Below are 27,158 nucleotides of genomic sequence, written 5' to 3' on the forward strand. Positions count from 1 at the left end.
GATTCTGCCCAACAGTGCCATCGTTGGGATTCGCGCGATAATTCTCTCTCACAGCGCCCAGTCCATGTAAAAATAGAGCGATATCACTTTTTGCTTTGTCGCCAGTCAGATAGTTTCCATCCTGCAGTTGTTTGTGCGTCCGCCACCCTATCGTCGTAAGCAGTGCTCCTTGGATCTTAGCGAGGGCCACTTGTACGTAGAGCAACGCATCTGCTCATCCAGCCCTCCTTCTGTATCAGATCCTAGCCTCAGCAAACACACGAACGTGCGAGGGATATTGCACCTTGCGGGGTACCGTTGCATGAAGCAATCGCAGCAACTTGGGATGAGCTGGGATGCTTTCTGTTATCCAGGTTCTTTCCCTTTTCCGTGCTCTAATAACATAAGCGCCAACCGCCTTGTTGCGTAGCGTCCCATTAACAAAAACTATGCATTTCTAGACCTGCTGGTATCCGAAAAACAACATTCTGTCATCTGTTTGCTTGTCGTTCGGTCGAGGGCGTGGGCATCACACAGACACACACACAAACACACGGGTGTACGGCGCGTGTCGCATCCCACGCGCAAAAACTACCGCTCCCGCCGACCGACGGGGCTAGCTCAATGCATTTTTCGATAGTTTTATCCTAAAGGCTCCTCTAATCTAGGCCTCAGCCAGCAGAAATCCTCTACTTGCTTTTGTCGTACAGTTTGTATAGCCGGATTATTAAGTTAACCAACGTTGTTTTGGGTTTCAAGGGAGTGGAACACAACTGGAGGGAGGGTGCTCGGGGCTGGCGCGTCTATATGTGGCGGCTGTTTAGGCCAAATGAATGAGGGGGTTTCATAGAGAAAGATTAATTGGGCCGAGAAGCGGTGAGCAATCAGACGGCCGACCTGATAAGTCTACTCCCCCTATTTGCGCACCCCAGTTCCAGGGCGAAACGCGATGAACTGTGCAAGCGCCAGCAGACTACCCTTTAACTAACATTATGTTGATTATTCGTTTCAGGTGAGACACGCTGATGGTGACTCAATTGAATAGCCAGCACGCAACCAGAAACGTGATCAAAAGCGAGCTAGTCCAACTTATTCTTCCGAAATCAACTACCGCTCTGAATGGCTGCACCTATATATACCGTTTATTCGCCTCAGCTCCGTATGGCGATAACAGCATTGTTAGTGGTCGTAGCACTGGATAATACTTAAGATGTCAAGGGCTTAACGGTCGCCAATGACAGAATCAGAAATCCTGCAAACTTGCTATTGCGATGTGCGGATCTGGGGTTGTGTTTAAGACCCCGTTCTATCGAACCGGCGGGTTTCTTCTGTGATTTCTTCTAGGAAACCCAACTGCTGCAAAACTCGCTGCTATAAGAGTGCTATTAGTTCTAGTTACTGCTGATGGTATTGCAGCTTGTGTTGGTTTAATTTGAAACAACTCGGCCGCACCTTTGACGGATACGACAGCGATGTATCCACCATTCACTATTTTTCGTGGTTGGGGACTGCCTAGAAATGGTAAGCCGATTATACGCTTCAAGCAAGCATTTCGTCCCACGCCGACAAGCTCCCCAAAAGAGTCCACGAGAGATTAGTGTGTAGGAGGCAAAGGAAGAAAACCGAATCGATGAAGGCAAGCCAATTCTCGACTAGCTACGCTTACTTATGGCGGCCACGGGAAGTACCGTGACCTGCCTTACTGTCATTCAACCTTTTTGCCTTTTTAAGTGATGTCTGTTTGCTGCAGGTTTCTCTAACCGGGAATACCAATAATGTCTACTGGTGTACACTTCCGTCGTTGTTAGTTATTATACGTAACCATAAACGAATAGGGCCGATGCGCTTCATAAAATTCCCCTGATTCTCAAGTGTCAACAAGCACATTACTATGGCTAGAAATGCTTTTGCTCGTTCGCCACAACTCCATCTAACCTGATGCCGCCATACAGCCTTGTCGGCCTTCGGTGCGGCGGTAAAAAGTTGGATGTGCTGAGCAAGATTGACGTAGAGACACAAAACCGGAACGGGAAGAGTGTTCGAGATCGAGACCGGATTTTGCCCCTTGCCTGCCATCCAAAGGAAATAGGCTCACGGTGCCCGCCGGGTCTGCACGTCTTTCCTCCCGTTACTTTATTATCTTGCTTCTCCTCTGTCAGCTCCGCAAGCACTACTCTGCGGCAGCCATGGGACTTCCAAATGCGGATTCCTTCATCTTATATCAGATATCATCTAAAGAGATAGGAGCGCGCTTCACCCTGGTGATGGTGGTCGTAGCATTACGATAGAAGGCAAGGTTTGGCTAACTTTCCCGCCCGAGTGGTCAGAAAGGACATTCTACGGGAAGTTAGCTATTGCTCTGTCTGTCATTAACTAGCACGACCGCGCATCGTTCCGACAACCATTTCCTCCCGCTAGGTGTTTTAGGCTTGATAACGGCATCGCTATCTTCTCGTTCGTATACTACACGGCATAGCCGTGTCGTACATATAGCCATCTCGGAAGGAACCACACAGTCCTCCAGCCATGATGCATCCGAACCCGTCTCGGCCTTCGCACGCACACTCCTGTTTCTGGTCACCATGTAAAAGCTGGCAATCAGTCGGTCTAACCAACAAACAGCGTCTAGCCGCACGCAACAAGATCAGCTGGATTACCGTAACCGGTTACCAGTAGTGATGGTATGACAAGACCTGCGCGATAGTCGTCCGGCCGTACCCACAACAGTAAATGGCTGCAGAGATGCACATACCATGGTGATGCAGGTACTAAAAAGCTACACCCCGCTCCCTTGTACATATCTAGTGCTTTTTCTGCTGTTGTTGCTTCACAGCGAACAAAGGCACTCTGCTGGCACTAGACAGTAGCCTAACACCATTCGCAGACAAATAAAAGCGGACGAAGTAGGCACAAGGAACTCGCCATGTTGGTTTGCTAAAACGGTCATTTGAACCGACACGAAGTACCGGAAAGTCGTCCTGTGGTGGTGTTTTAGCTTTATTAGCTAAAATTTTGTAATAGGTTAGTGTAACGTGCATTGCCTGCTAATCTTAGAAGCATGTTGCGGTCTCGATTCGAACCCTAGCACAGATACATGTTGGATGCCAGTCATCTAATAGAATCATTAACGGCGATACCGGACGTAAAACTCAAACATAGAGCTTTACTAGTTACGTTCGTTATAACTAAAGCCTCTGCTCATCAATGTATTGATGGGTAGAAGTATTAAAATCCATGAAATTAGCTTAGCTAAATGTATTGTTGAAACAGGATTATAAATCACAACGAAAAGCTATTGCTAATTAACACCTGAAGTATTAATTTATTTATTTCTACTTATTTATTTTACTTTGCGTGATTTTTTTAATCATATGGGCAAAGTGATTTAGGCTGTGTGTTAGATGCGATTTGTATTTTATCATCCATGGCAAAAAAATCCTAGGTCCGGCAACAAAGAAACCTGATTTATTGGATGAATACCAGTAATGCTCTAGTGAAAGACATAAATGGAGTTTAAAAGTATGCTTGCAGAGCATTGCAAAATCCGAACTTTGGATGATTTTCTTTATTCCCCTTGACACTATCAGTTTATTTTTCATCGCTTGCTAGATGCCATCGGGGGTAACTCCACACCCCAGCAGCTCGTTACGATCGGGTAAGTCGGTAGTCTTTTATCGATGAAAAAAAATACTATAATTTGCAATGGTTTATTACCAGTTGAGCCACTACGCCGCAAAGAAATATCAAAAACGACTTTTAGAACTATTTTAAAATTATTTTGTGATTCTTAAATGTAACAGTAATACGACTAATCCTCGTTCTCCAAGCATGTTTTAAGAATTGACATATCAACATACAAGCTCTCAGTGGCGGCATTTTTGCGTTCATTTAGGCGTTAATAAAATTAGATACCTTTTTATTTTTATTACATTACTAAGAGCTTTTTGGATTTATAGCATTGAATCAAGTCTAATCCATCGATGTGATAGCCGTGTCTTCTTCACTCGTCGCAGGCTTACTAACTAGGTCAAGAAATATTTGTTGGTTATATAAATATGCTTCAACATCTAACTTAACTGTTAGGGTGTCCGTTTTAAAGCGTCTTGAAGAATTATATATTTTAGCCGCTTTTCTCATCTGCCTCGACTTTCATAGGCGAGAGACAATAGAAAGCTGTGAAAAAAGATTTCGTCGGTAGACGAAGAACGACAATGCGAAAAATTGAAATGATAGCATAATCATCAGGAAGAGCAGCGTCAGAACTGGTTATGGTAGTACTAGCCAAGTGCCGTCCGTCTCTCTTTCCGTAGCTTCTCGGTGTCAAGACGTCGAAAGCGTCAGCAAAACGAACCGGTTGAGGTAGTAATCCCAGTAGGCCCCTATAGACTAATTTAATGGCGTTCCCTGTCCCCGAAAATTTTCCAAGTGAGCTTCTGTACAAACCATGTCGAGTCATGCCAGATAGGTGCCCGTCGTTGCAGGTCTCGATTAGCAACGAAGCGTGACTGCCTTGGCCCGTTTTAGTGGGCGCCTGTGACAAGGAATTTAGGCATGCACTGACTGCAGAGTACCGGCTGACTCTTACCCGTCCCCATTTAGTATCGTCCTACATTGTGGCCTCAGGAACAGTTGTTATTGCCACATCTACTGCTGGCCGAGCAAGCCGATAACAACATAGACCGGTCTTACGAAGCATTGCCAACCAGAAATGCCGCCCTGTATGTATACAGTAACAGCGAACGACAGCATGCAGTATGACACATGCCCATATAGTTATTTCTTTCTCACATAGGTGCAAGGAATGGTATCAGAAGCAATATCATGACGCTATCAACAACATCTTCTACTACTACTAGCAATACGCGGGAAAACAATGATAACAACAGTAACAGCAGAAGTCGCCTCGAACAGCTGGTTCGCTGTGGCCTTAAGGCCAACAAATAGCGTGTTCACTGTTGCGTAAATTCGTCCCTCGTAGCGTACATGGCGTGAATTTCTCAAAGTAGCGTCCGCAACCGACCTGTGTTTTCTGTCGGCAATGGCAGCAGCGTACTTTATTTCGCAAACAACAAGCAGGAACGTGTTGTTACTGGTACGGGCGTCATTGCTATGGGCAAGCTGCGTGGCGACGAACCGTCTGTTGGACGACCCATAGACGTGCTAGTAATTCTCTTTCTTTCTCTCTGGTGTGCGTGCTGTAGCTAGTGCCGGTCTTGTAGGCCAGCATGGATCTCACAAGGTCCTTGATTCCTTGAACGAAATCCGGGACCCAAGATAAGATGCGAGGCTCAAGATGTCAATGCCGTTGGGCGGTCTTTATGGCGAACAGCTCTCCAATAGCGGAACCAGCTAGGTGAACTTACCTGGGTAAAAAGTGGTCTGTGGGAACAACAAGTAAACTAAAAAAACTCGTGTGTGAAACTTGGCAAAGGCAGGTGCACACTATGCTTTATTGTCCACCCGCGGTAGCAAAACGTCGCGCCATATATACACAGCGGATCCAATAGCAAAGTGAGAAAATTCCTCTGAAACAAGAGAGCGATTGCCGACGATATAGCTTTGATTGTTTCTCAAGTATCGCCTGTTAGGCTGTAGTGTCAGTCTGGATTTACACTACTTGTCCCACGGATCATTTCGTGTATACGAGGAAATGGGAAAAAAAAAGAGTAAGGAAACATCTCCGTATAGCTGATCAACAAATGTGAAGTAGCACACGGTTCATTCATACGAGAAAGCGTTACTAGGGATAGTGATACTGAGCGCAGGAACATCGCACAAATTCTAACTAAGTAACCAATATTTCTTTTTTATGAATGATATGCATAGCAATGCGTCTAGACCCGTGAAATTATCCTCTGAAGTACGACAGCAGCAGCTGGAAATAACGAACAAATTATACGACGATTGTGCAGAATCAACATACATAGCCGCTGTTTTTCAGCTATCCTATATAGAATGCAGAGAGCAACTAAACAGAAGTCAATCATGCGTTGTAAAAGATCTCCCTAATTATCGTTTTGTTGTGGATTGAAGTGTATTTGGTTTAAGGTACGTAATCACACTATATCTTGTCATTACGAGGTAAACCCCTGGGTCTTATTAATATTGTCTTCATCCTACTCATGAATATGGTACACGAATAAATGTTGAATTCAGAGAAGTTACTACGTTTCCTAATGAAATTCAATGGCTGCTCTTCGATTCGATACGAAGGCGATGACACTGAGTACTCATAAGCATCGGCCTTTAAGTCTATTCTACTTTAAGTAGTGCGTTGTATTAGCTTGGTGTGCCTCTTGGGTGTGTATTTGTATGTGTCAGCAGAAGAGCTAATCTTGTTTACTAGCATCCTTCTCAAATCGGCCCGCTTCAATTGTCGTTGTCAGCAGTTGCCCAGTCCTTTTCGAAATTTCAATCAGCTAGTTGTACAAAGAGATGCGCTAGTGAACACGAGTTGGTCCCAGATCGTCCTCCTATCCGGTTGCGTTACGCACTTACTTAGCGGAGTTACGCAAAACGCGTTTCGCTACCCTTCTGACCTCTCTGGACTCGTCATTTAGTTCGAACTTAGTTATAGTAGCATCGTATTCCGGAGCAGTGGTATCTTCAGCTCACGACATGTAGATCATTCCCTGACGCTTCGACTCGTCCTGACAAAATGTTCGTATAAAAACATTTTATTTACCTTCACGTTCCCAGATACGATTCCCTATGGTCATACGGTTCCTTGCTCGCTTCGACCCTTTGTACAGGTGAGAAAAAGTATTTCATAGACCCGATTTCCCTGGAATACCTTTGGCGCTTGCTCTTCTATCAAGACGACACCAGTTGATCGTATCTGGTGATCGTATCGTCCATGTTAATGACTTCTAAAATCTATTTGATGGTTATGGCGTCACTAATCGTACGTAAAATTCATATTGCGCTTCATATGTCGTTGATGATGACTGCGGCCAGAAAAGTGATGGTAACAGCGCTGAAAGACAGCTTATGGCGGGTCATAAGATTCGGGCTCGGTTCTTCGTCTCTCGTTTTGGTCGTTCGCCATGGATCATGCTAGAAGGGGTGTAGTAGCTTAGAAGCGCTTGGTTAGCACAAGTCTCACGCAAAGTTACAACCAACCTTGACTCTATGCGCTCCGTATACCCATATCGATACAGAATAACATACACACAAATGCTTCTAGGGAAGTTCGGCTCGTATTTATAAAGGTTCTATTATATATATAATAGGGTACTAAATCGGTTTACGTGGTGAAGTAGGATGAGTTAACCGGCTGTTAATGCCACTTCGATTATTAAGAAGTAAAAGTAATTGTAACATCATCAGTGCAACCGCCGTTAAAGAGGTAAAACCAATGAAACATATCAAAGTCTATCACAGTCGTCTGTGTATATCCATCAAATATTCAAAACTTCAGCGTTTGCAAAAAAACACAGGGTTTTGTGCTTGACCTTTCAGTTCTTCTGAAGTAACACTGGTATTCAGAAAGGCATTGCTTATATATATATATATATATATTGCTTACATAAAATCTCGATCGTTAGTCAACATGTGTCGAAAAGTATACTATACATTATTATATCAAAAGTATGTGTATAAAAAAACGTACTTGATTTTTTTATGTTCAATTAACAATAAACGCCCTGGAAAAGTGCATTGATAGTAGAATCCTGGCGATCCGATTGAAATTTCTCACCGCTAAAAAATTTTTTAGGACGTGAATATAGGCTTAACGCGCCTTAAGTGTTCCGAGATGTAAAGTATACCTATACCGCCATTTTGTTGCGTTCTGAGTGCACAAATAATTTAAATATATTATTAGACAAATTAAGCAACCCTCAAAGTAAAATAATTTGAATATTGAATAAATAGATGAATTTATAGATACATGGGCTTTATAGATCAATGATATTTTTTCTTTCACCGTGCTTATTTTTCATCCGGTATGACTGATCATGGCAGCAGGAGAAAAATGAATGGTACGTCGATTCATACTTCAATGTGCACTACGCGGGAGCATACGGCCTTACGCCAGGAAAACCTCTATACGAAAAGGCCAAAATCAGAGTCACCTCATCATGTCTCTTAGGAAAAACCGGCGATGGCAGCAGTTCACAGGGCTGCCAACAGGGTTGAGCAATGTCCCTCTCAATCAGAGCAGCAGGCCATGTTCGTTCAGGCGCTTTATGCGTTCTTCTTAGCGCCTGCCACCCTTCCTTTTTGTCTTTTTCTATACGTTTGGCCCCTTTTAGCCTTGACGAAGGGCAGCATCGATCTTTCGAGTGGTGGCCATTGTTCGCCCGTTCGTGCTCACTTCGATGAAGTATATATTACGACGACGCCGAAGCCTTCTTTGGCTTAAGCGGAACGAGAGGAGGAAAGAAGTCTAGCTAGGGCCAAGATTAGCTTTAAGGTTAAATAACCTGGTTATGTGGCCGGCAGACTATAACAGATAACTATGAGTAATAGCAGTGCTAGTCGAAAGTTGAAGAACGAACGTCACGGGTGGAACAGCAGGCAGAGGTGGTTGAAAGACGATGAAAAGATAGCTCTGTCAACCTGTTCACGATGAAAGTACTCGTGCGGTAGATACGACTGGGACGATGACGAGCGGATGTCTGCGGAAGACAGCCGCCACAATTCAACGCTGCCGCCCTCGCTGGGGGGAGGTAGGACACGACGGGACGAGCAGACCAGGAGGCATGCTCAGTGACTCGCTTGAACGGATGTCAGACCTGGGAAGTTGGATAAAGGCTAGACTTCTTGTGAGAGCCTGTGGGGGATGCGGAAGCGGGAAAAGGTAAAGGGCCGAATTCAGTGTACTGCAAAGGCTTTTCATTGAAGTCAAGCACTCTTTCAATGTGACGTCGTTCCGTTGCCATTCGGTGACATTTGGCGGTAACTGCTAGGGTAACCGCCACTAGTTTCAGTATTCCTTCTCCTGCACATTATACACCGCGAAAAACTACAGGACAGATAACAGAACGAACCGACAGAGGGAAATAGTCAAGCTATAGGAGCTATGTAGGATCGGTCAGCAAAACCAGCACATGGTAACACTGCTCTCATCCTTGACCTTTGCCACACCGTGACTCAATGTTTTTTACATTTTATATGCTTTCAACGCCCCCTCGTTGTCACTGGCCCTGCTTTTGTTGTTAGTTTTTATCGCATTATCTATAGCCATCCTTCTGCTATCTATGTCATGCCTCTGCTAAAGCTGCAGAAGCTGCCTTTCGTCGGAAGAAGCAAACGTCAACTGGGTAGGTTTTATAGGAGAATTTTATTCTGTTCTGGTCTTATGTAGCACTGATATATTGTACTAAATAAATCAAAGTAAAAACGTTTTGGGAACGTTGATCATCAGATAAAAAAAAAAAATATCTATTTGATGAAAGATAACAACCTACAGGTTTCCTTTCTCCAGATACATGAAAACAAGTTCATTTAGTAGCGCAATGTTTTCATAAGCATGATAACATATCGGTATAATGATATAAACCTACCACCGTGGACTGCAGATAATTAAGGAAATATATATAATTGCGACACATACTTTGATTGAATTATAGAAGATATTAAAGGCCTAACATATTTCGTGATTCAGAGACCAATAATTATGTCTGGCGGATACATCTTCCAAATATAGTATATTTATCTAGGACACAGCTACATTTTCCAACGAAATATCAAAATGTACGTGCGGATCTGGCTGCAGCCAGCAAGACTGCATGAAGCCGTCTAGAAAAAGCTACATCACAGCTCTAACATGAATGATAATAACTTTTATTTCTTAATAACCAAAATTGTGTACGTTCTCTCCTGTTTTCTTGCACCTTTCGCGTTGCTTGTTCATTTGTCTTGTTAAAAACATGGCAGTTTCGAGCACATCATCTGCTATCTGCCCGAACGAGCGGAACAACAGCAGAAGTGTCAGTGTCTACCTGCTCACCTACGGTTAGTAAATGTGACGCAAGATTTTCACGTCACCTACCACCACCTGGCCGAAGGCGACGCCATTATTTGCTCGCGTCCTAGAAACTGCATTTCGCTGGCAGAAAAAGAAACGAGGGTGACCAAATAGCAAGCCGCTATCGAGCTGCTATAGGCCAACAACCGGATACCAAGGCAACCTCTTTGTCCCGGCTATGCAAATCTGCTTGCCTGGTTTCTTTCTGAATTAGCCGAACTGCCCACATAGCAGCTAACAAGGGGCAACCGGCACCAGTCACAATTTAATTGTGGGCGGCTCTTCACAGATTTAGTCGTTCAAGCTTGTACCGCATATCGAGCTGCAGCAGTATACGAAACGTTAGATATGAGCAAAGCGACAGTACGGATTGTCAAAGTTGAAATATGTCGATGGTAAGCCAAGTCGACCATGTTGATCCTATCGCAACATGCTTGTCTTAGGTGTGTGGGTACAACCACACCTAAGACAAGTATTGATCTTTGAAATACGATTGAACATAGCCATCTATACTTGTACTTTGGACGGACTTGAGGCACTTGAGATTCCTAAAAAAAATGCATTTTTCATATGCTTCGTCTTACTTTTGCATGAGCGTCCTACCATTGGCTAAGTGTGTCTGTCTTGATTCCTATGAGAACATGTAATGTTGAGTAGTGACGAAGGTGACTCTTATAGGCCTTATTCTCAACGCGGGTATTTCGTTTAGGCGATAGCCTTCTGTCCGCCTAAAAAAAACATGTTGATTTATAAAAGACATTACTAAGGGGGTAGTTAACTTCGTGCGGAGCTGTGATAGCAGGAGTTATTCTATTAACACGTTATCTTATCCACCCATCGACGCATCAAAAGTGACTCCTATAATAATTACCGCCGTTGGGCAGGTTCGAGTTGGCGTACTTGCTTTTATCAGCGGAGGGCATCTGCTTTGAAATGTACTTGGGACCTTAGCTGCATTTGAAATCTTCTGTCGCTGTGATAGATGTACGTGCCACAATATGCATGTATACGTTTCGTGTAACCGGACTGTCATTCCCGTCATATGGGATTTGACATCCGAGAATGCTCCCGGCTTCACTCTGTTCGATAATAGCCAACTAAGCTTTCGACCCTGCCTAAACAATTGATTTAAAAATTAATGGCTACTTCCTACGTTTACCTTGGATTCTTCGTTACCGCTACTATTGCTAGTTGTCATTTGCTAAACTTAAGAAGAGGAACACCCATTACTACGTTGTTTTATTGACGTTACGACGCTTATTTCGTCTCTATCGGTGTCGTTTCTTTTCCCACTCATTGTGTCTAGTCCAAAATGTTTTCTAGCAAGGAATAATGCAGCTCAGTGCCAAGTTTTATTCATTGCGGCTTGGACATCGCGTGTATGGTTGGATCTGCGTCACATTCTTTTCAGAGTAAGACTCGAACTACAAATCCTTGAGCCGGGAAGCCGAAGCTACTCAGAGCTACGGATAAAATTTACTCTTGCCGGACTGTTCCATCCTTCTTCTGTTTTTCGTAGAAAGGCCTGATCGGCGAGCGCATCTGTAGCGTTCGAAGATACGCGTGCTGAAAGGGCGGACAGGCGGGACATACTAGTTGTACGTTAGTTATGCGTGCTGTTGCAGAACCGGACGATGCGGCCTCCGGTGCGTAGCACATATATGATGATATAGCAACTACGAATATCAGCTGGCAAAGAAAACGGTCTCGAAAGGGATGAGAAGCAAGGGCAGGTGATGTGCAATGAGGCCGAGGAACAGCCAAAGCCTGGTTTGGTTGAGTCGACAGATGAACGGTATGTAGGCAAAGGAATGGCCTGGGGAAAAAGAGGAGCGAAGAAAAATCTCTTCCGGCTTTTGAGAATATTGAGAAGGCAGCAAACGGAGCGAATGCATGGAACATACAAAGATCGTATTCAGGTCTTTCCATTGGACCAGTCGGCCTACCAAGGACAGTTGGTCTGCTATCAGTAGAGTGGAGTAAAGCACTCGAAAGTAGATCTGAAAGGGGGAGATGCAGTACGTGTTGGTAGGGGCCTGGCGGTCCTGATTACTGCTCGTCGATAGACGCGACAGCGCCATGCCTCCTTTTTCTGCTCGCACTAGTCCACAGACGCCCTTGTGAGCGTCGTTTTGGAAAAGAGGAAAAAGAAATTGCGTAGTGTCACGGGTGCCCCACTGGCCTATTGCACTACAGGTTTCTTTTCCCCGTGCGGATATATACGGACTTAAACGGAACGTAGTCCTCGCTAGCCGAGCAAGCGACGCGGGTTTTTCTCAATGCGTGCAATAGAACCAATCACTTCTATGCCTTGGTCGCCTTTTAGAATAAAGCCGAATTGCATTCATTTCCCTTTCCAGATTCAGGTCTTCAAACTAAAAGTAGCCGCATCCGTAAAAATAGCGACAGTCGTGTATCAAGATGAACTATGACATGGCGTTGTAAGCCAGCTTTAAAAAGAACACGCTCCCTTATCTTCGAAGCGGAACAGGTATTTCATCGAAAACAGGCATTTCTTCGTCTGATAGTGCCTGTAGGTTAATATTGGTACACCATGCTATTAAACAACTTAACGCCCTCAAGTACAGCAAACGCGCAATGCAAACTCTATAATTCTGGCTGGTATAATTCTGGCTCTATAATTCTATAGCTGTAATTCTGATGGTGGCGCTGATGGTATATCCCTGTATATAATAGATACAGTTCTACCTTATTAACAACTCAAGCAACGTATTGTTCAGATGACGCCTCCAGTGTGGTAAATTCAATGATATTACACGAACAATGATGCACTGATCTGAAACGAAGGCAACAAAAACCTAATGGCGGCAGCTGCTGTCGGCTCTTGCTTAATGCACCCAGACTTTCAACACCTGCCTTTCAACGTCAGCCATCTATCTGTACAGCATCTATATTTGTGTACGTATGCGGTGGAAAAAGCACAATGATGATGTCGTGTCAACTTCAAAGATTATTGCAAACATCGCATCATCAGTAAGTTATTTCTCGCTGACGAATGTTGTCTACTTGACCGTCTTCTCGCATTCCTGTTCGTAACACAGATTGACGCAGTGTGATTGGCATTTGGTTTCATTTGTTAACGAGAGGCTATGCAATCCTTCCTGTAAATGCGGATGTGGTGTCAATTTTACAAATCTCATCTTTAGCTAGTGCCTTTGCAAAAACTATTTTTGTCTTTGAAACCGTTTAAGGCCATTCTCCTGGTTCAGAAGCTGTACTCTGCTTCCTGTCAGCTTTGGCCTCGTTTTAGAGCAACCACGTTTCCCGATTTTGCCGGGCAGAGAGTGCTATTTCGTTTTTTGCGGACTCACCTGGTTGTTTGGCATGCCGGCTGTCGACAGCTGAGCGTCTCTCAGGTTCGTACTTGCTCCCACTAACCCCTCCGTTTACCGCTTGCCTTCAGCCAATCTGAACGCGTTTATGAAACGTCCTATACATGATATTCACAGTTTTCTCTGGGCTTCCCTTTCGCGCAATCTTTCTCGTTTGATATATTTCTCTAGAACAGGCAGCTCGTCGGTTATTATTAGTCGTTGTTTGTACATGTTGACATTTTCTTTTGTAAGAGACAACTAACTGATCCAGGAGACATGCATAGACATCTCGACTGCACAGAAATTTTAGCGATAGCAGTAACTGCTTTGGTAGAGAAGATAACTAATCGGAACGTATTCTGTATTAAAGTGACTGATGAGAGATTATCTTGTACCGATGACGGCTTATTTGAGCGATGGTAGCCGTATTTGTTGTTGGTGTAGAGGTTCTAACGCGGGGGGGGGGGTCACCACGAAGCTAAACAACAATAGAGTTTCTAACTTGCTGAAGTGGCTAAGGTCCAGTTTGCGTTGGTCGTGACCAAAACACAGTCGGTTATGTTTTGTGGTCGGTTATGTACATTGAAAGTTACATACTTAACGCCTACCGAAGCACAGAATTGGTTAGTTCCTGTTACTACGAAAGATGGTTTTATAGGTAACTTGAAATCTCGAGATGTCAAATTTCTCAAAAATAGAACGATCATTTTATGCAAACAACTCATTACTTCGTACGTTTGCTCGTTTCAGTGGGGTATCAGCCCCCTTGTTCAGCCGTAGAAAAATAGAGTTTACAGTCACATGATTACCAATGTTAGCCTCTGATCGAAGTGCCACCGAAATGATCGCGTCAACTCCGTTCGACATCAGGCAACATGAAGCTCATTTTCGAGCTTTTGCCATAACAAAATCTACTGGACGTCGGCTGCACGTCGAGTAGGCGCGAGCGAATCGCCGTATGGATTCAAATCAAACGAAGTGCTGAAAGCATGAGACTGTCAAATACCACAATGATCAGTTGGAATATACATTAGACTCAAAACCCGCGCAAATACAAGTGACGCATTTGTTTGCAAATGTAATTTAGTAAGCTAAGGAAGCAGAAAGATAGGTTTCGAAAAAAGAACTACAGTGACTTTATGGAGTAACCATAGGTGTACCTAACACGTGGGAACCAGCGGTGACAACAAATAGTTGGTTCTCGCTGTTCCGGTCGAGAAGTCATCGTAATAGTGTCGTTTCATCTTTGTAATGACTTTTGTCAATACTAGATAATTAACTCACCTGTACCATAACACATCGTGCAAATGCGTAACGATAATATCGGGCCACACGACGTTTTGCTAAGCGCTTATACATTGTGTAGGCTGTATCATCATGTATATAAGAAAAAAATCAACACTCTCATATGGATAAAAAGAAAGAATTACCATGGCAATAATTAGTGAAACCTTGTTTCCTGACAATGCAAAACGATGCTACATGGGGGTAACTAAATTTAGAATTCAAACTATGTATTTATAACATCAGCCAGTCTCTAACGGCAAGAAGTGCGCTACGCCATATGGGGTATAAGGCAGTCAATAAAAGAAGGTATGTATCAGACGATGGACCGAATCAAGGCCGGAGGCTGGTTGAAAAAGGAACACCAGGAGTAAAGGCTAGCATGCCCATCTTATACGAGATTCAGCCGTTTATTCTATTGACTTTTTTGATTCGAATTCTTATACCAGGTTGAGTATTTAAAAAAATTCACGAACTGATTGGCCAGGAATGAGTCCGTACTTGCATCTCTGTATTGGGTATTCTATAAAATCCAATAGCAGAAATGGCTCAAGCCCATATTGACTGTGCAATGAACAGACGCCAACAGGCACCAGCACGTTGAGAAACAGCACGTTTTGATAATGACTGACCGCGCAGAATTTTTAATCCATGAACTTGTAAATAGATCTCATTTTCATACTATTTATTCGTACAAGTAAATATAGCCATACAAAGACTGAAGGGCAACATTTGGGACTTGATTTTCCTATAAGTATCGCAGCGCCGGTACGTCAGTCCTAGTAGAACTAACTTATTCGGAACAATGCCGTTATGTTCCAGCCGTGTATAAAAATCATACGGGCATAATTTTATTTTGACTTGATCCTAGTGTTTATTAAGATTACGACGAGGTAACTATAAGGGCCAACTGTGAGAACGCTGTAAGCTATATGTCCTTTTAAATACAGTTGCAGTAGCACATATCTCTGCTGAAAGCCTCTTCTTTTTTAGTAAAAAACATTCGTTTACGGTATATATATATATATATCCCCTTAAATACGGTCTAATATTCGTGCAGTTCTGCGCATTAGTGCCGCTTACCTTGAGAAGACTTACCTGAGCATCATCTTCCAACGCCTAATCCAATGCGTCCTTTTCTCTGCTCAAAGCTCACGTCATACCCGCTTAGTCTCCTCACGTTTCCCCATCTTTTTGCCCCCTGATTAAGTAAATACCCACATATAAAGGCAGCTACGAAAAAGCTCTATTCCAAGCGTACTACCGCTGTACTTCTTCTCAGACAGAGTCTCCTGCTGATGCCATTGCTGCTGCCGGTGGGTGCGGGTATGTTATCGCAAGCGCTTCTGTTTGCGATCTTACCACACCAACGTCAACGGCATCGAGCAAGGGCAATGGACATGCGGCGACGGGGCACAGGTAGTCGTGTATGATCCCAACGAACGATGTGGTATGCCTGGCCAAAAAGGGGCGGATGGAACATCGTGCACCTTTTTGCGAGCCGCCACTAGCTCCAGCTATGGTTTGTCTAACGTCAGCAAATTGGCCCGTCGTCTAGCCATGCAGTCGGCCACAAGCTTCCAGTTCGAATGCTACTGTAAGCAACACTTGAGAGAAAAAGAAGACGAGCACCATATAAATGGCCGTTCCTACCTAGTAATGGTAGTGTATGGGCGTGTACAGGCATGTGTCTATGTGACGAGGTTCAATTTGTCGCCGCAGATTTTGCTAACGGCAGAGAACCGAAGGCCTGGTCATGCGGCACCTTCGGTCTACGTACACTTGTGCAGCGATGTTACTAAATCACGTGGCTCATTAAACGATGCTAGTAAGGGGAGCGGGTGCTAGTGATGCGTAAAACTAACGGCGTCGTAGCGACAGGTGTCTGAGGAAACTGTATTGGTCTAATGGCAACTGAAAACAGCGGACGGCCGATCGACCAAGTGCCTGTTGGCAAGGGAAGGAAGATCGCAGTAGCGATTAGCGAAGCGTGCCACACACTGTATGGGTTATTAAAAGAAGAAAAAGAGGGAGCGTCGAAAACAGCCTCTCAACAGGTTCGACACTCAACAGCGTCTCTTCAAACGTACCCGAGATCCAAGTTAATAGCGTCGAAAGTCGTCCCGAATTAGCTTTGGGCATCAATATAAGGCACCGGTTTTCCAGCTAAACGCGATATTGTCATAAATTAAAACTGAGAAAGCAGACGATCATAGTCGTTCCCTTTGGCAACTAAAATATTGCAGGAGATCATGTCAAGGAAAGATACTCCAGCAGGCAAAAGACCGATTGTGGTTTATCAACATCTTCGATTCAAAACCAGATTGAGTATATACGTTTTGCTTGTATATATGCGTACGGTGTTGTATAAGAACATATATTTCATATCCTACTACCTTCCTATTGGTTTGTATGCATATGCATTCAGCTTGTTCGCCTGCGAGTATATTCGAGGCTGGCATGCTGTCGACGTTAGAACGCTCTCTTCGCTCATAAGTGCTTGACTGTCTTCTCACCTACCGTTCGCTCAGCTATGCTGAAACAATAACAGCTAGTATTACCAGCGATTAATCATGGTAAAGTACTTGATCCGGGCATGTAACCATTTTAAATGACACGTATTATACTATCAAAGCTATCTATATGTTGCGACCGGTGGCAAGTGGAGCAATGTTGGGGATTCGGCACTCAAGGCCAACAGGCAAAAGGCGGGTTCTTTACTGCAGGGTCCCAAAATGCTCCTAACTCCGGCAATGCGAACGCCCGTCTACTATTTTCGCCTGATCCAGTCGCGTTCAAAAGGCGCTGGCAGTTTGATGACGGTGCACGTCGCTAGTCTACTATCAGCTTTGACCGGTGTTTTTGGCTGGATTAAGTCACTAGATGCCACAGATGGTTAGCTTTGCTTTTTGGCCTGAGAACTTTTTTGCTTTGATTAGCTCGCCGGCTATCTTCACCGCGTTCTGAAGGCGAGCGAAGCCTGCTTTTCTACGCTTCTTGCGTAGCCATTGACAACGCCCTGGACTTCATTCGGCCCATGTATCTAGTTCTTAAAAGAAACTGAAAATTGTTTTCAGTCGATCTTGCTATTTTTTCTTTTCTTTCGAGCTGCTGAAAACTCGATCGCGTCCTTTTCAGCTTTAGCACCACAAAACTTAAATCATTTGGTACCGTGGCATATCCTGAGAGTATCATTGGTCAACAGCTTAACAGAAAAAAGCTTAGTATTACAGTATTATAACACCACTGCAAGCAGGCCGTAGTTGACATAGTGCATGTTAGGTAACATTGACGCGTCCGCAACCGGCGTTAATATCGACCAACATCTTCGCTTTGGTTGGATAGTAAGACAACCAGGGCCTGCTGGAAATACTGTGGCGTTTCGAAGGTGGGCAACAAACGATTCTGCTCGTTAGCGTTGGCCAGTGGTTGAACGCGCTATGCTGTCTTGTTACCTGCAGCATAAATAGCGTTTCACTGATTGCCCCTATATTTAGACCGAGGAAGGTCATACGGTTTCTGGACGCCGTCCTCTATGGCGTTGCCCTTTATGCCTCGCCCTCTGACGTCCTCCAGCGTCTACTCCTCTTTTTTGTTTAGTATCCTCTCGCCGATAAACTCTTATCCACTGCAGCCACGTGCTCTCCAGCTAAAGTTGGCCATTTGCCGTACGCCTGCTCGATTCTCCTGGAAGTCCCAAGAGAACCGTTTGCCGACCAACCGGTAGACATCAATACGTGGCTAAAAACACAGTCCAGGTAGTGGGCAATGGCAATGCCCCCAGAACTATCGTAACGACCAACATGTCGGTAATGGCTATCTTGGACGCACAGCATCAATGGACGATTATATGTTATGTTAGAAAGCCGATTAGTTAAACAGCCATTGAAATGCACCTCTATGCAGTGAAAGAGTGCATACTCTTTGTAATTTAAACAGGAACAAGGGATTACGACATTTATAGGTGAAACTGCAATCGATTGTGGCGCTAAAAAGATAAGAAGTCTCATAAAAACCACTATTTTGGGGGTACTCATTCTTGAACTTAATAAGACATCAAATAGCAACAGATGGTGATTTATATATATGCATTATTAATATTCATGGTTTATTTTTAAGCAAAACGAGTCACGCGCCTATAGCAATAACGGTCACTATTATCTCGATGCATATAAAAACACGCCTATATATAGGTAACGTTTTTTGTACAATGGCCTTTAGAAATACAGTGGTGCTAAAGGTTGTCGTGTCGGTAGATGGAGTCATCACAGCGTCGCCTAAACACGAAAAGAAGAAGCGTGTGTATCCGCCGTTAGCTTTTTTTAAACGTTGCGAAATTTTTTTTCTAAATATGGTAGTAGTGTATTGTAGCTGTTGTTAGATACTAACCATGGTACAGCGGTCTCATCTACTGAACTCTGCGACACGTGGTAACCCGGGCATAGGCACAGGCCATTTCGCGGTAGGGGCAGTGTTCAACGTCGATACCTTCAATTCTAGCTAATTAGGATAGACCTCTTTCTAGTAGTTTTGCTGCTCCTACGGTATATGATATGATATGTACCTAATCATAAACTGTGCCAAATATACTAAACGTAACGTGACGTAACGTAAATCAATGTAGTTCCACTAGGCAAAGATTTATATATTAATCGAGGGAAATGTTCGAGTACCCTAATACACTGCACGCAAATACAGGCGAGCAATGTGAAGCGCAATTGTCCTTAACAGATTTCGCCCTATTCCGTCGACCTTTTTGCCTGGCGCCAAATTGCCGTTTGATGATTCAACCTATTTTTACCGGATGCTGTTGGCTAATGATGAAACACATGGTTCGAGCGTGCATCGATGCTAGTCATTCTCCTTAATTGCGTCACCCTAGGGATGTATCAGCCGTGCGCTGACGAACTCTGCGTTAACACCCGTTGCCAGATTTTGCAGGTGAGTTGAACGGTGAATTATTGTCTAGACCAATTCAACTTAGTTCTTCATTTTTAGGTTCCTAAGTTATAGCTTACAGTTAAAAACATCAAATCAGTGAAACTATCGTACAATCAGTAATTTTAGTTACCTAAATAAACGCATGCATGGTACGTATTGCATGAATGGTTTGCTTCATGTCCGCGACCGTGTAGAAAGGACAAGCAGTGAATGATCGTGACAGCTTTGACTCGAATCGCTTTAATGTTCGAAGCTCTTCCTAGTAAGATACTCCCAAAAGGCCTGCTTATATTTATATATGTGTAGCTTGAGGTCGAACTAGCTGTGGGTGGCTCGAAGGAGCAAACCATAAAGCGATTTTATCGCTCATGTGGCCAACACTACCCTCGTGCATATTTCGGTCACGTGAAGAGTAAAACTTCCACGGTCCACAGGAAAAAGCAACCATAAGTGTGGAAGCCGGTTTACATGGGTAAGAGGTGACCTGGCCAGGTGTCAGTGACCGTTGTCCTGCCTCCCTTCTAAATTTCATCATTTTTCAGATTCAAAATCAGTCTCAAATCTGTGAATGCTACGTAGAGTGGGGCTAGAGCCTGCTGCACCTGAAACCGGTTCGATTTGCATATCACTAAATCGTCTGCATGCAAAATGACTTCGACGGATTTCTTCAGCCCTATAATTTGATCAGGAAGGCCCTCCAGCAAGATAAAAAAATCAGGGTGGGCCCTAAGCCAGGCCAATCATCTATGTGAAATGCGGCATTCGTTGCGAAGAAATTTAGCATATTCATATAGACCTATCTCGGCCAGTGTGAGCACCGGGGCAGCGAGTCTAAGAACTAACTATTGGGTTATTCTAGGATCTTTTAAGCCTATTAAAGCAGCTTATTTTTGTAAACTGTAGGAATCAAAACCTTATAACGTACAGGTATAACCGGGAGTGGGTTTCCACCGAACGGTAGACTGTACTGTCCATTGACAACTGAGTGCTTCATTTTTAGCATTAAACGAGTTGAAATATTGGAGACAGGTCATCTGTTGCAGTACAAAAATGGTACTTCTACCTAGATGCTGGCCTTAACGAATTTTACCACATAAGCACAGAGCTAGCTGAGCTCCTTGGCCCTCGTTCGACAAACGTCAGAGGATTTACTTGCAGTCTGTGTGGGTATGCTAATTGACTTATCTTAGTTATGAAAGGAGATCAACGAATCCAGTCGCACGCTTTTAATAGGTTTACTGCCAGTAAAAACTGCGAAAATATTTATCGTACACTTCCGTTGGACAAAGGCATTACAGCGTTTTTCCTAAGATTTACTAATTGGTTTACCCCAAGTGCACTGATCTATCAATAGACGCTTTTATCAGTTTAAATATGATTGTCACTCTAGCCTAAAACCAACAACAAGACTTAGTGGCATCTCAAGGATGGCTACGCCTGATAATTCGGTAGCATCTTATTATATTCTGTGTTAAGTTTAAATGATACCTAGCATGTTTGTTGATTTTATTCGTTCGATAGTTATGGTCTGAAACTACTCCAGCCACAATGAAATGGAGTTTAGAATAAGTTTGATCGTACTGGCCGATGCGTACTTGCTGACCGTAATGAACTTAACTGTACCTTCTTTGCCTAGTCCTATTTTCGCAAAAAACAGGTGTCTCCTAATTTGATAAACCTTCATTTAGTCCTGCCGTCGTCAGCCTTCCGTTGTTGGTGTAGACCACTACTGAGGAATCCGACCAGTGGATACATCTTGTTTCGGGAGTGTCGGAAGCCAATAGGACTATGGCAATGTTTAGCGCAGTTCCAGGCGCAAAACTCGCGAACACCTCTATCGGTAACAGTCTTTCGAAGCCGTTGATCCACTGGGACCAACTTTATCCAACCTAGCTGTTAAGGAGGCAGTTACGCAACAAAACCATTCATTGAATCTCGCAGTGAGAGATGCTACAGTACTAGATAATGCCATATAATGAGACGTATGATCATCCGATCGTAAAATACATATTCATTTTCAAAGGATAAAATTTGTCCTGTATCTAAGCTCACACATATGGTTAGTGCTGGATAAATCAGCTCTTCAACGATGGTCTGGCTAAACGTCGCGTACAACTGCAAAGGACGACCTGGTCCCTAGCTAAGCCCGCTGTGTTTACGCTATCCAGTAGAACACAGGTAGTCAACGCCAATGTCAATGTATCAGCTTGCTCATATGAACGACTATGTTGTAGGGAGTTCGCTGGCTCTCGTTGGCTTTGATGAAGAAAAAGTCTTCGTCTCAAGATGAAGAAAAAAGAAGCGTATTTAAAATGCATGGCTTTCCTCATACGAGTACATATATCCCAATTGATGCATGCGGCAAATTTGAATGATCACTGCGTCGTAGAGTATACCCGCCCACTACCACTGGAACAAATAAGATCAGTGCGGCTTTCTCTGTTCTTTTAAGGCACAACCTTTAAGCGATTACGGATGACTGGTGAAGAACTATGCTGTGCCCGATTCTAGACTGTCCTATACGTAGGGCACCCAAACAAATCCCGGCGTTGAGTAGTAAATGGAAAACAATTAATAATGGTTAATTTGTTAAACAACATTATCAAGACAAACGCAGTTTTCACTAGTCTACTTTTTATGGCATGACATCCGATTTGTTAATTCACCCAAACAATATCTTCACTATTGAGAAGATAATTCTACCGTCTACTACCGCGAAATGGCGAGAGCACTGCTGGCGAACCTCTTCCGCTGCACATGGATATAGCTTTTTAAAGTGTTATGTAATACTCGAAAAGTATGCCCGAAAATCTGTGCTAATCTTGAGCCGTTTTTGAACTTAGCAGCGTAATATCTGACCTAAAGGGAAGAACCTGTCAAAGGTAGAATTGTCAAAAGTTCTAGCCCGTATAGGAAATGATTAGGTTTAAAAAATGGTACTGTTTTGTATGTAGCCTCCTGTCTAATTCGCTTTTAATTACTTAATACTGTTTACGGATACGTTTTTGTAGCAAATGAACTTTTCTTAATTTGGATAGCCAGTACCAATCGAATATGGATTATCGAAGCGGGTGCGATTGGTAGCCAAAAAAGCACTGCCCAAAAAACAGGTCACATTGGCGTAAGGATGGGCACAACGCGCAAAGTCGTGCGGCAATAAAATGACAAACCGCTATGGCCGTAAATTAGGACATATTTAAGATACTATTTTGGCAAATTTTCGACGGATACAAATTCAGATAATATTTGAATCAAACATTGGTATTCCATACCTACGTATGCCATGAGTCCTAGGGGATTATTAAGGAGCGCGGAAGATTTGTTTACCTCGATCTCACTATAGTACTCTATCATTAGCCGATGAGGTACGCTAAGGTGCCGCACATCAATATTTTTTTTGTTTAAATACGCCGTCCTTTGCTATCGTCACACTTATCCATATACCTTGCTTAGACGTTTGCTGTAACTACCGTAGCAAGTCATCATATGTCCGGGCTACACAGTTTCTAATCTAATTTTCGAGATCGATCTGTCGATTCCCATTCTTATGAATGTCTCCTTCCCTTCTTGTCCGTTTCAGAAGTTTTTATGCATTTAATACAAATGGACACGATTCTGATGAAAACCATTTTAAGAGCTTTTATGTCATGTTTGAATCTGAATGTCCGCCATATTACATTTTCCAACATTAAGCAGACGAATGAATGTATGAACAACCCTTCTCCCGTGAACGAACAAACGCCGGCCGGGACGGTAAAGCCATACGTAGATGGTAATTAGAAATGATGTTACTTGAATTTTATCAATGGGGACCACCCACGTTGTCGGCACCACTGATCTGCGTTCTCATAAGCCTGCCGCGGTTTATTTTCCTCATAAAGTGAAGCTGCCACTACAACTCTGCACTACTGGATGCTGGGTTATGAACATCCTTCGTTGTTTAGGTGATTACGATTTGACAGCTCAACGTTACACACGACGCATACGGGGTAGCGGCAGGATAGGGCGTGGCATGCGAGATCTGTCGTATCGTTTGGTTTGAGTTCCGTAGTCCGGCACATCACCGGTCTCAGCTTGCCAGATATGATACGATCCTTCCCACTCGTAAAGTTATCGTGACGCGAATTCGTTGAGGAAGCCCGAGTTCAGACTGAGCAATTTCTATCCCTAAACCGGCCTTCCCCATCCCTCGATTCACTCTAGCCCAGTTCTGTTGTGACCAGCTAAATAGGCCTTCATACCGTCAGTGGGCCTCTGGCTGACTTTACAAGAGGTGTGTTTGTCACATTGTCTGGGTTGTAAGTCCTATTTGTCGTCATTATGACCGCTATTGGTCGCCAGGGAATTAGTTCGGGCCCGAAAGGACTGCAGAAGGTTATTCCCGCTCGCGAGATTTCCCGCTACTGATTTAACTGCTCGAAAGTATAGACCAATGGAAAAAAGGAACCATTAACTCGCTCTTTATTTTTATCCGTTCTATTTTGGCAGTGGAAAAAATAAAGATCTCTTAAATAGGCAGGTGAGCAGGTGACACGGCGGAATTTGCTTTCATTATTACCATATGATGATATTGCTTCTAGTGATCAATGCTTCTTAGTATTATTTTTTTTAGCACACTGATATCTATTTTGCAATAGTTAGTTCATTTAGAACACGTGTACACGTGGGATGCCAATGCACACTGCAAAGCATGGTTGCCAGAGATCGTTTTACGAGTGATTCCCCCCTTTTAGAGTTCCTCTGTCGTGGATATTCGATTTGAATGAACAGAAGTGAATGATTATGACGCGTCCATTGATATGAGAGGTGTTGGTAACACGTTGAAGGCCTTAGTAATTTCGAGGCAAGTATATCAACAAATTACAGAATAGTTAACATATTGCGGGAAAACGGAGCTGTTGATTGTTTTTATCGGTATTTTGCTTGTAACATATATGTCAGTTTTAAGAAGTCTGGCTGATTAGACTCCCCCCAGTTTCAGGTTGTTTTTTCATCTTCTTATATCTGTTGTTATTTATATTAATAAATGTTCCTCTGCGGACAGCTGTGCAATCGATTCTTCGTGAAATTTCGTTTCAACACGAACTTAGAGATGGAAGTAAATTCATAATATCATGCTCTATTCTCGCTGTGCTATTTTCTGTTTACAGTTGTTTGACCATTTAATTTTCGCATTCTTCGCCATCGAAATGGTGGTCCGAATCCTGGCAATGGGCTTTATCGGAGGACGTAATTCATACCTCTCCGAAACTTGGAACCGGCTCGATTTCTTCATCGTCGTTGCTGGGTGAGCTCAGTAGGTTAAGTTAAAAATAACATCACATCTGTATAATCAATAGAAAAGATTGCCTGATTCTTGGCGACTTAATAATCGATCTACTTGTCTCCATATGATGTCTGTTTAGATGTATTTTCGTTTTCAACGCAATCCGGATAAAGGAATAATGTTTCCTTGACTAGTCGTCACCGTAACGGTCTCAAAGCTTTATATAGACGCACGAGCACATTGAAGCTCCTTAGGTGAAAGCTAATATACGTATATACGATATTTTCCAATGTTTTAAGTTACTAAGTTGTTTAACGCGGGATACCTTCTTGTCATCAATACTACTTCATATTTACAACGTCCTCTATTTGCATATATATTTATGTAGATATCACACAAACATAAGATCGACAGCAGCAGGAAGATTCTCGTTACTACGCATGTGGGATAAACCCAGGGGCAACTGTTGGATTGACACGCACTTAATCAATGCTTGACAGTTAGCGTCTGCCGGTAGCTTTCAAAGCTAACAAAAGTAAAGGAAAAATACCCATTTCCATTGGATACCACCAGGCAGCAGTATGCTGGATTACCTTGCTCTTGGACATCTGCGGGTACTGTTTTGTCATCTAAGACTGACTGGCTGAGAGTCTTTCTCTTTCATCGGTGCTAGAATTTCCGGACTTGCAATAATACTAAAAAAGAATACTGGCCTTGTAATATATATCGAATAGATTGCCTCGCATTAGCGAATTCTATCGTTTCTACTTATACTATTATAAATATGCTTTGTGGAGGGTTCTAATACTTGCTGAGGTGGCCAGAGTCTCGATAAAAGTTAGCTGCTTTATTAGCTGTTAACGTTAAGACTGTTACATTCCATTCGGGTGTTGGGTGATGCCCTAAACGTTTCCGACTACTACGAAATTTTTTCTCTAAAAAATGAATTTTATAAGGTCACCCTTCAAAGTGCGCAAATGTTAAAAGTACTGCATACTTTTGGTCAGCTTCGTAGTGTCGCAGACGCACTGTAGGAAATTGAAATAAAATTGTGACATCCCTGCTGTATATCAAATGAGGCAATGATTTTTCTGCTAGAAGTTCGTTTGTCACAAGGCAGCACCTTTATATTTCGTGTCGTTGCTTTTGTCCATCTTATCGATTCATTATATAGCTGTGCATTATATGTACACGTATACATGTATGTATACACGTAGATTTATTCTGGGCCTTCACTTCGTTGCCATCGATATTAACTATATCAAAATTCGATCATTGAATCGTATTTACATGGCTTGGTGAATGTGTGTGCGCGTGTAGCGCCACCTATACTAAAGAAAAAGATACTTTTGTAGGAAGTACGTATTCATATCGTATATAAACAAGTATGAACGATGACCGTCTTTTTGTCGGTGGACAACTGCTGACGACTGATCCCGTTCCGTCACTGTGCCCTACCACGGCATCAACACTTTTGATCGTGAAAAAACGTAACAGTAAATAGGATGAACCTTTCTACCATCTCGCTGTTGTACCGTCTTGTGCCAACGTCCGTTATGGCTAAAGCGGTTAATCGCCAGCTACGGACTCTTGGATGAAAGACGAGAACATTGCCTGCATATCCATCACACAGTTAGCTAATTGGTCACCGCAATTTCTTTTCTATACAATGGATATATATATCAGCAGATAACATTAACCAGCTTATACATACTAAGGCGGTCTTCCCGTCCTTTCGGTCCTGTCGCAGCCAACCCAGGCCATTATCACTAGCCAAAGCTTCTAAATCGTACAATCGTGACTGTGCAGTTTGGCCAACATCTGGCTGCTCTGTTCCGCCACTATATTTGATGCGACGACGTCGCCTAACACAATATCATACGCCCTCGTTTTGTTTGCCTTCGCGTCGGCAGCCTGTAGTATACTAGCTCGATTTCCGTCGCGCCTAATCCCACTTCCCGTCAAACGCCGTATTGCTAATAAGCATTTGGGACATCCAGCCGTAATGGGTAACTATAAATGCACCCGAACGCTTTCGGGCTTTATGGGGTTGCGCAGCTTTAAGGTTGCCTTCTTTTCGTATCTGCGTGCAGTGGTAACATCGCGGTTGGGCCAAGTGAAGCTATAGTGTGCTTTTGGAATTTTAAGAATTTTCGGGTCATTTTCTCTGAAAAGTCTATAGGTTACCGCTTTCAAATAACGCCCGCTCTGTTCATCTGAGTTTAAACTATGGAAGTGCGTCAACGACTATCTCTTTGATTGACTGCAGTATTGGTGCCTGTGATCTCAAGATAGTTTTTTTTTTTAGTAGAAGAGGACGGAATATCTAAATGGGACTTTCGAGCATTGACATTTAAAAGAAATAGATATTTTTGAGTTT

General features: G+C 43.3%; 1 protein-coding gene across 12 annotated transcripts in view; it reads left to right on the forward strand.

The window, feature by feature from the left end:
- Ca-alpha1T (Ca[2+]-channel protein alpha[[1]] subunit T) overlaps positions 1–27,158 on the forward strand; it is a 245,041-nt gene that overhangs the window by 145,183 nt on the left and 72,700 nt on the right. For 11 of the 12 annotated variants that reach the window (XR_015318592.1, XR_015318593.1, XR_015318591.1 and 8 more), the window contains 2 exons: positions 19,400–19,512; positions 24,663–24,799. Coding sequence is in view for 8 of the 12 variants with exons in the window: in XM_086976796.1 (XP_086832922.1) it covers positions 19,400–19,512; positions 24,663–24,799 (250 nt within the window). In the remaining 4 variants the exon portion in view is untranslated. Of the gene's footprint in view, positions 1–991; positions 19,513–24,662; positions 24,800–27,158 lie in introns of all 12 variants that reach the window. The other variant, XM_022788428.2, reaches the window with a different exon arrangement.

The sequence above is a fragment of the Varroa destructor genome, unplaced genomic scaffold (genome assembly GCF_002443255.2).
Source record: "Varroa destructor unplaced genomic scaffold, Vdes_3.0 BEIS01000001.1, whole genome shotgun sequence".
Lineage (NCBI taxonomy): Eukaryota > Metazoa > Arthropoda > Arachnida > Mesostigmata > Varroidae > Varroa > Varroa destructor.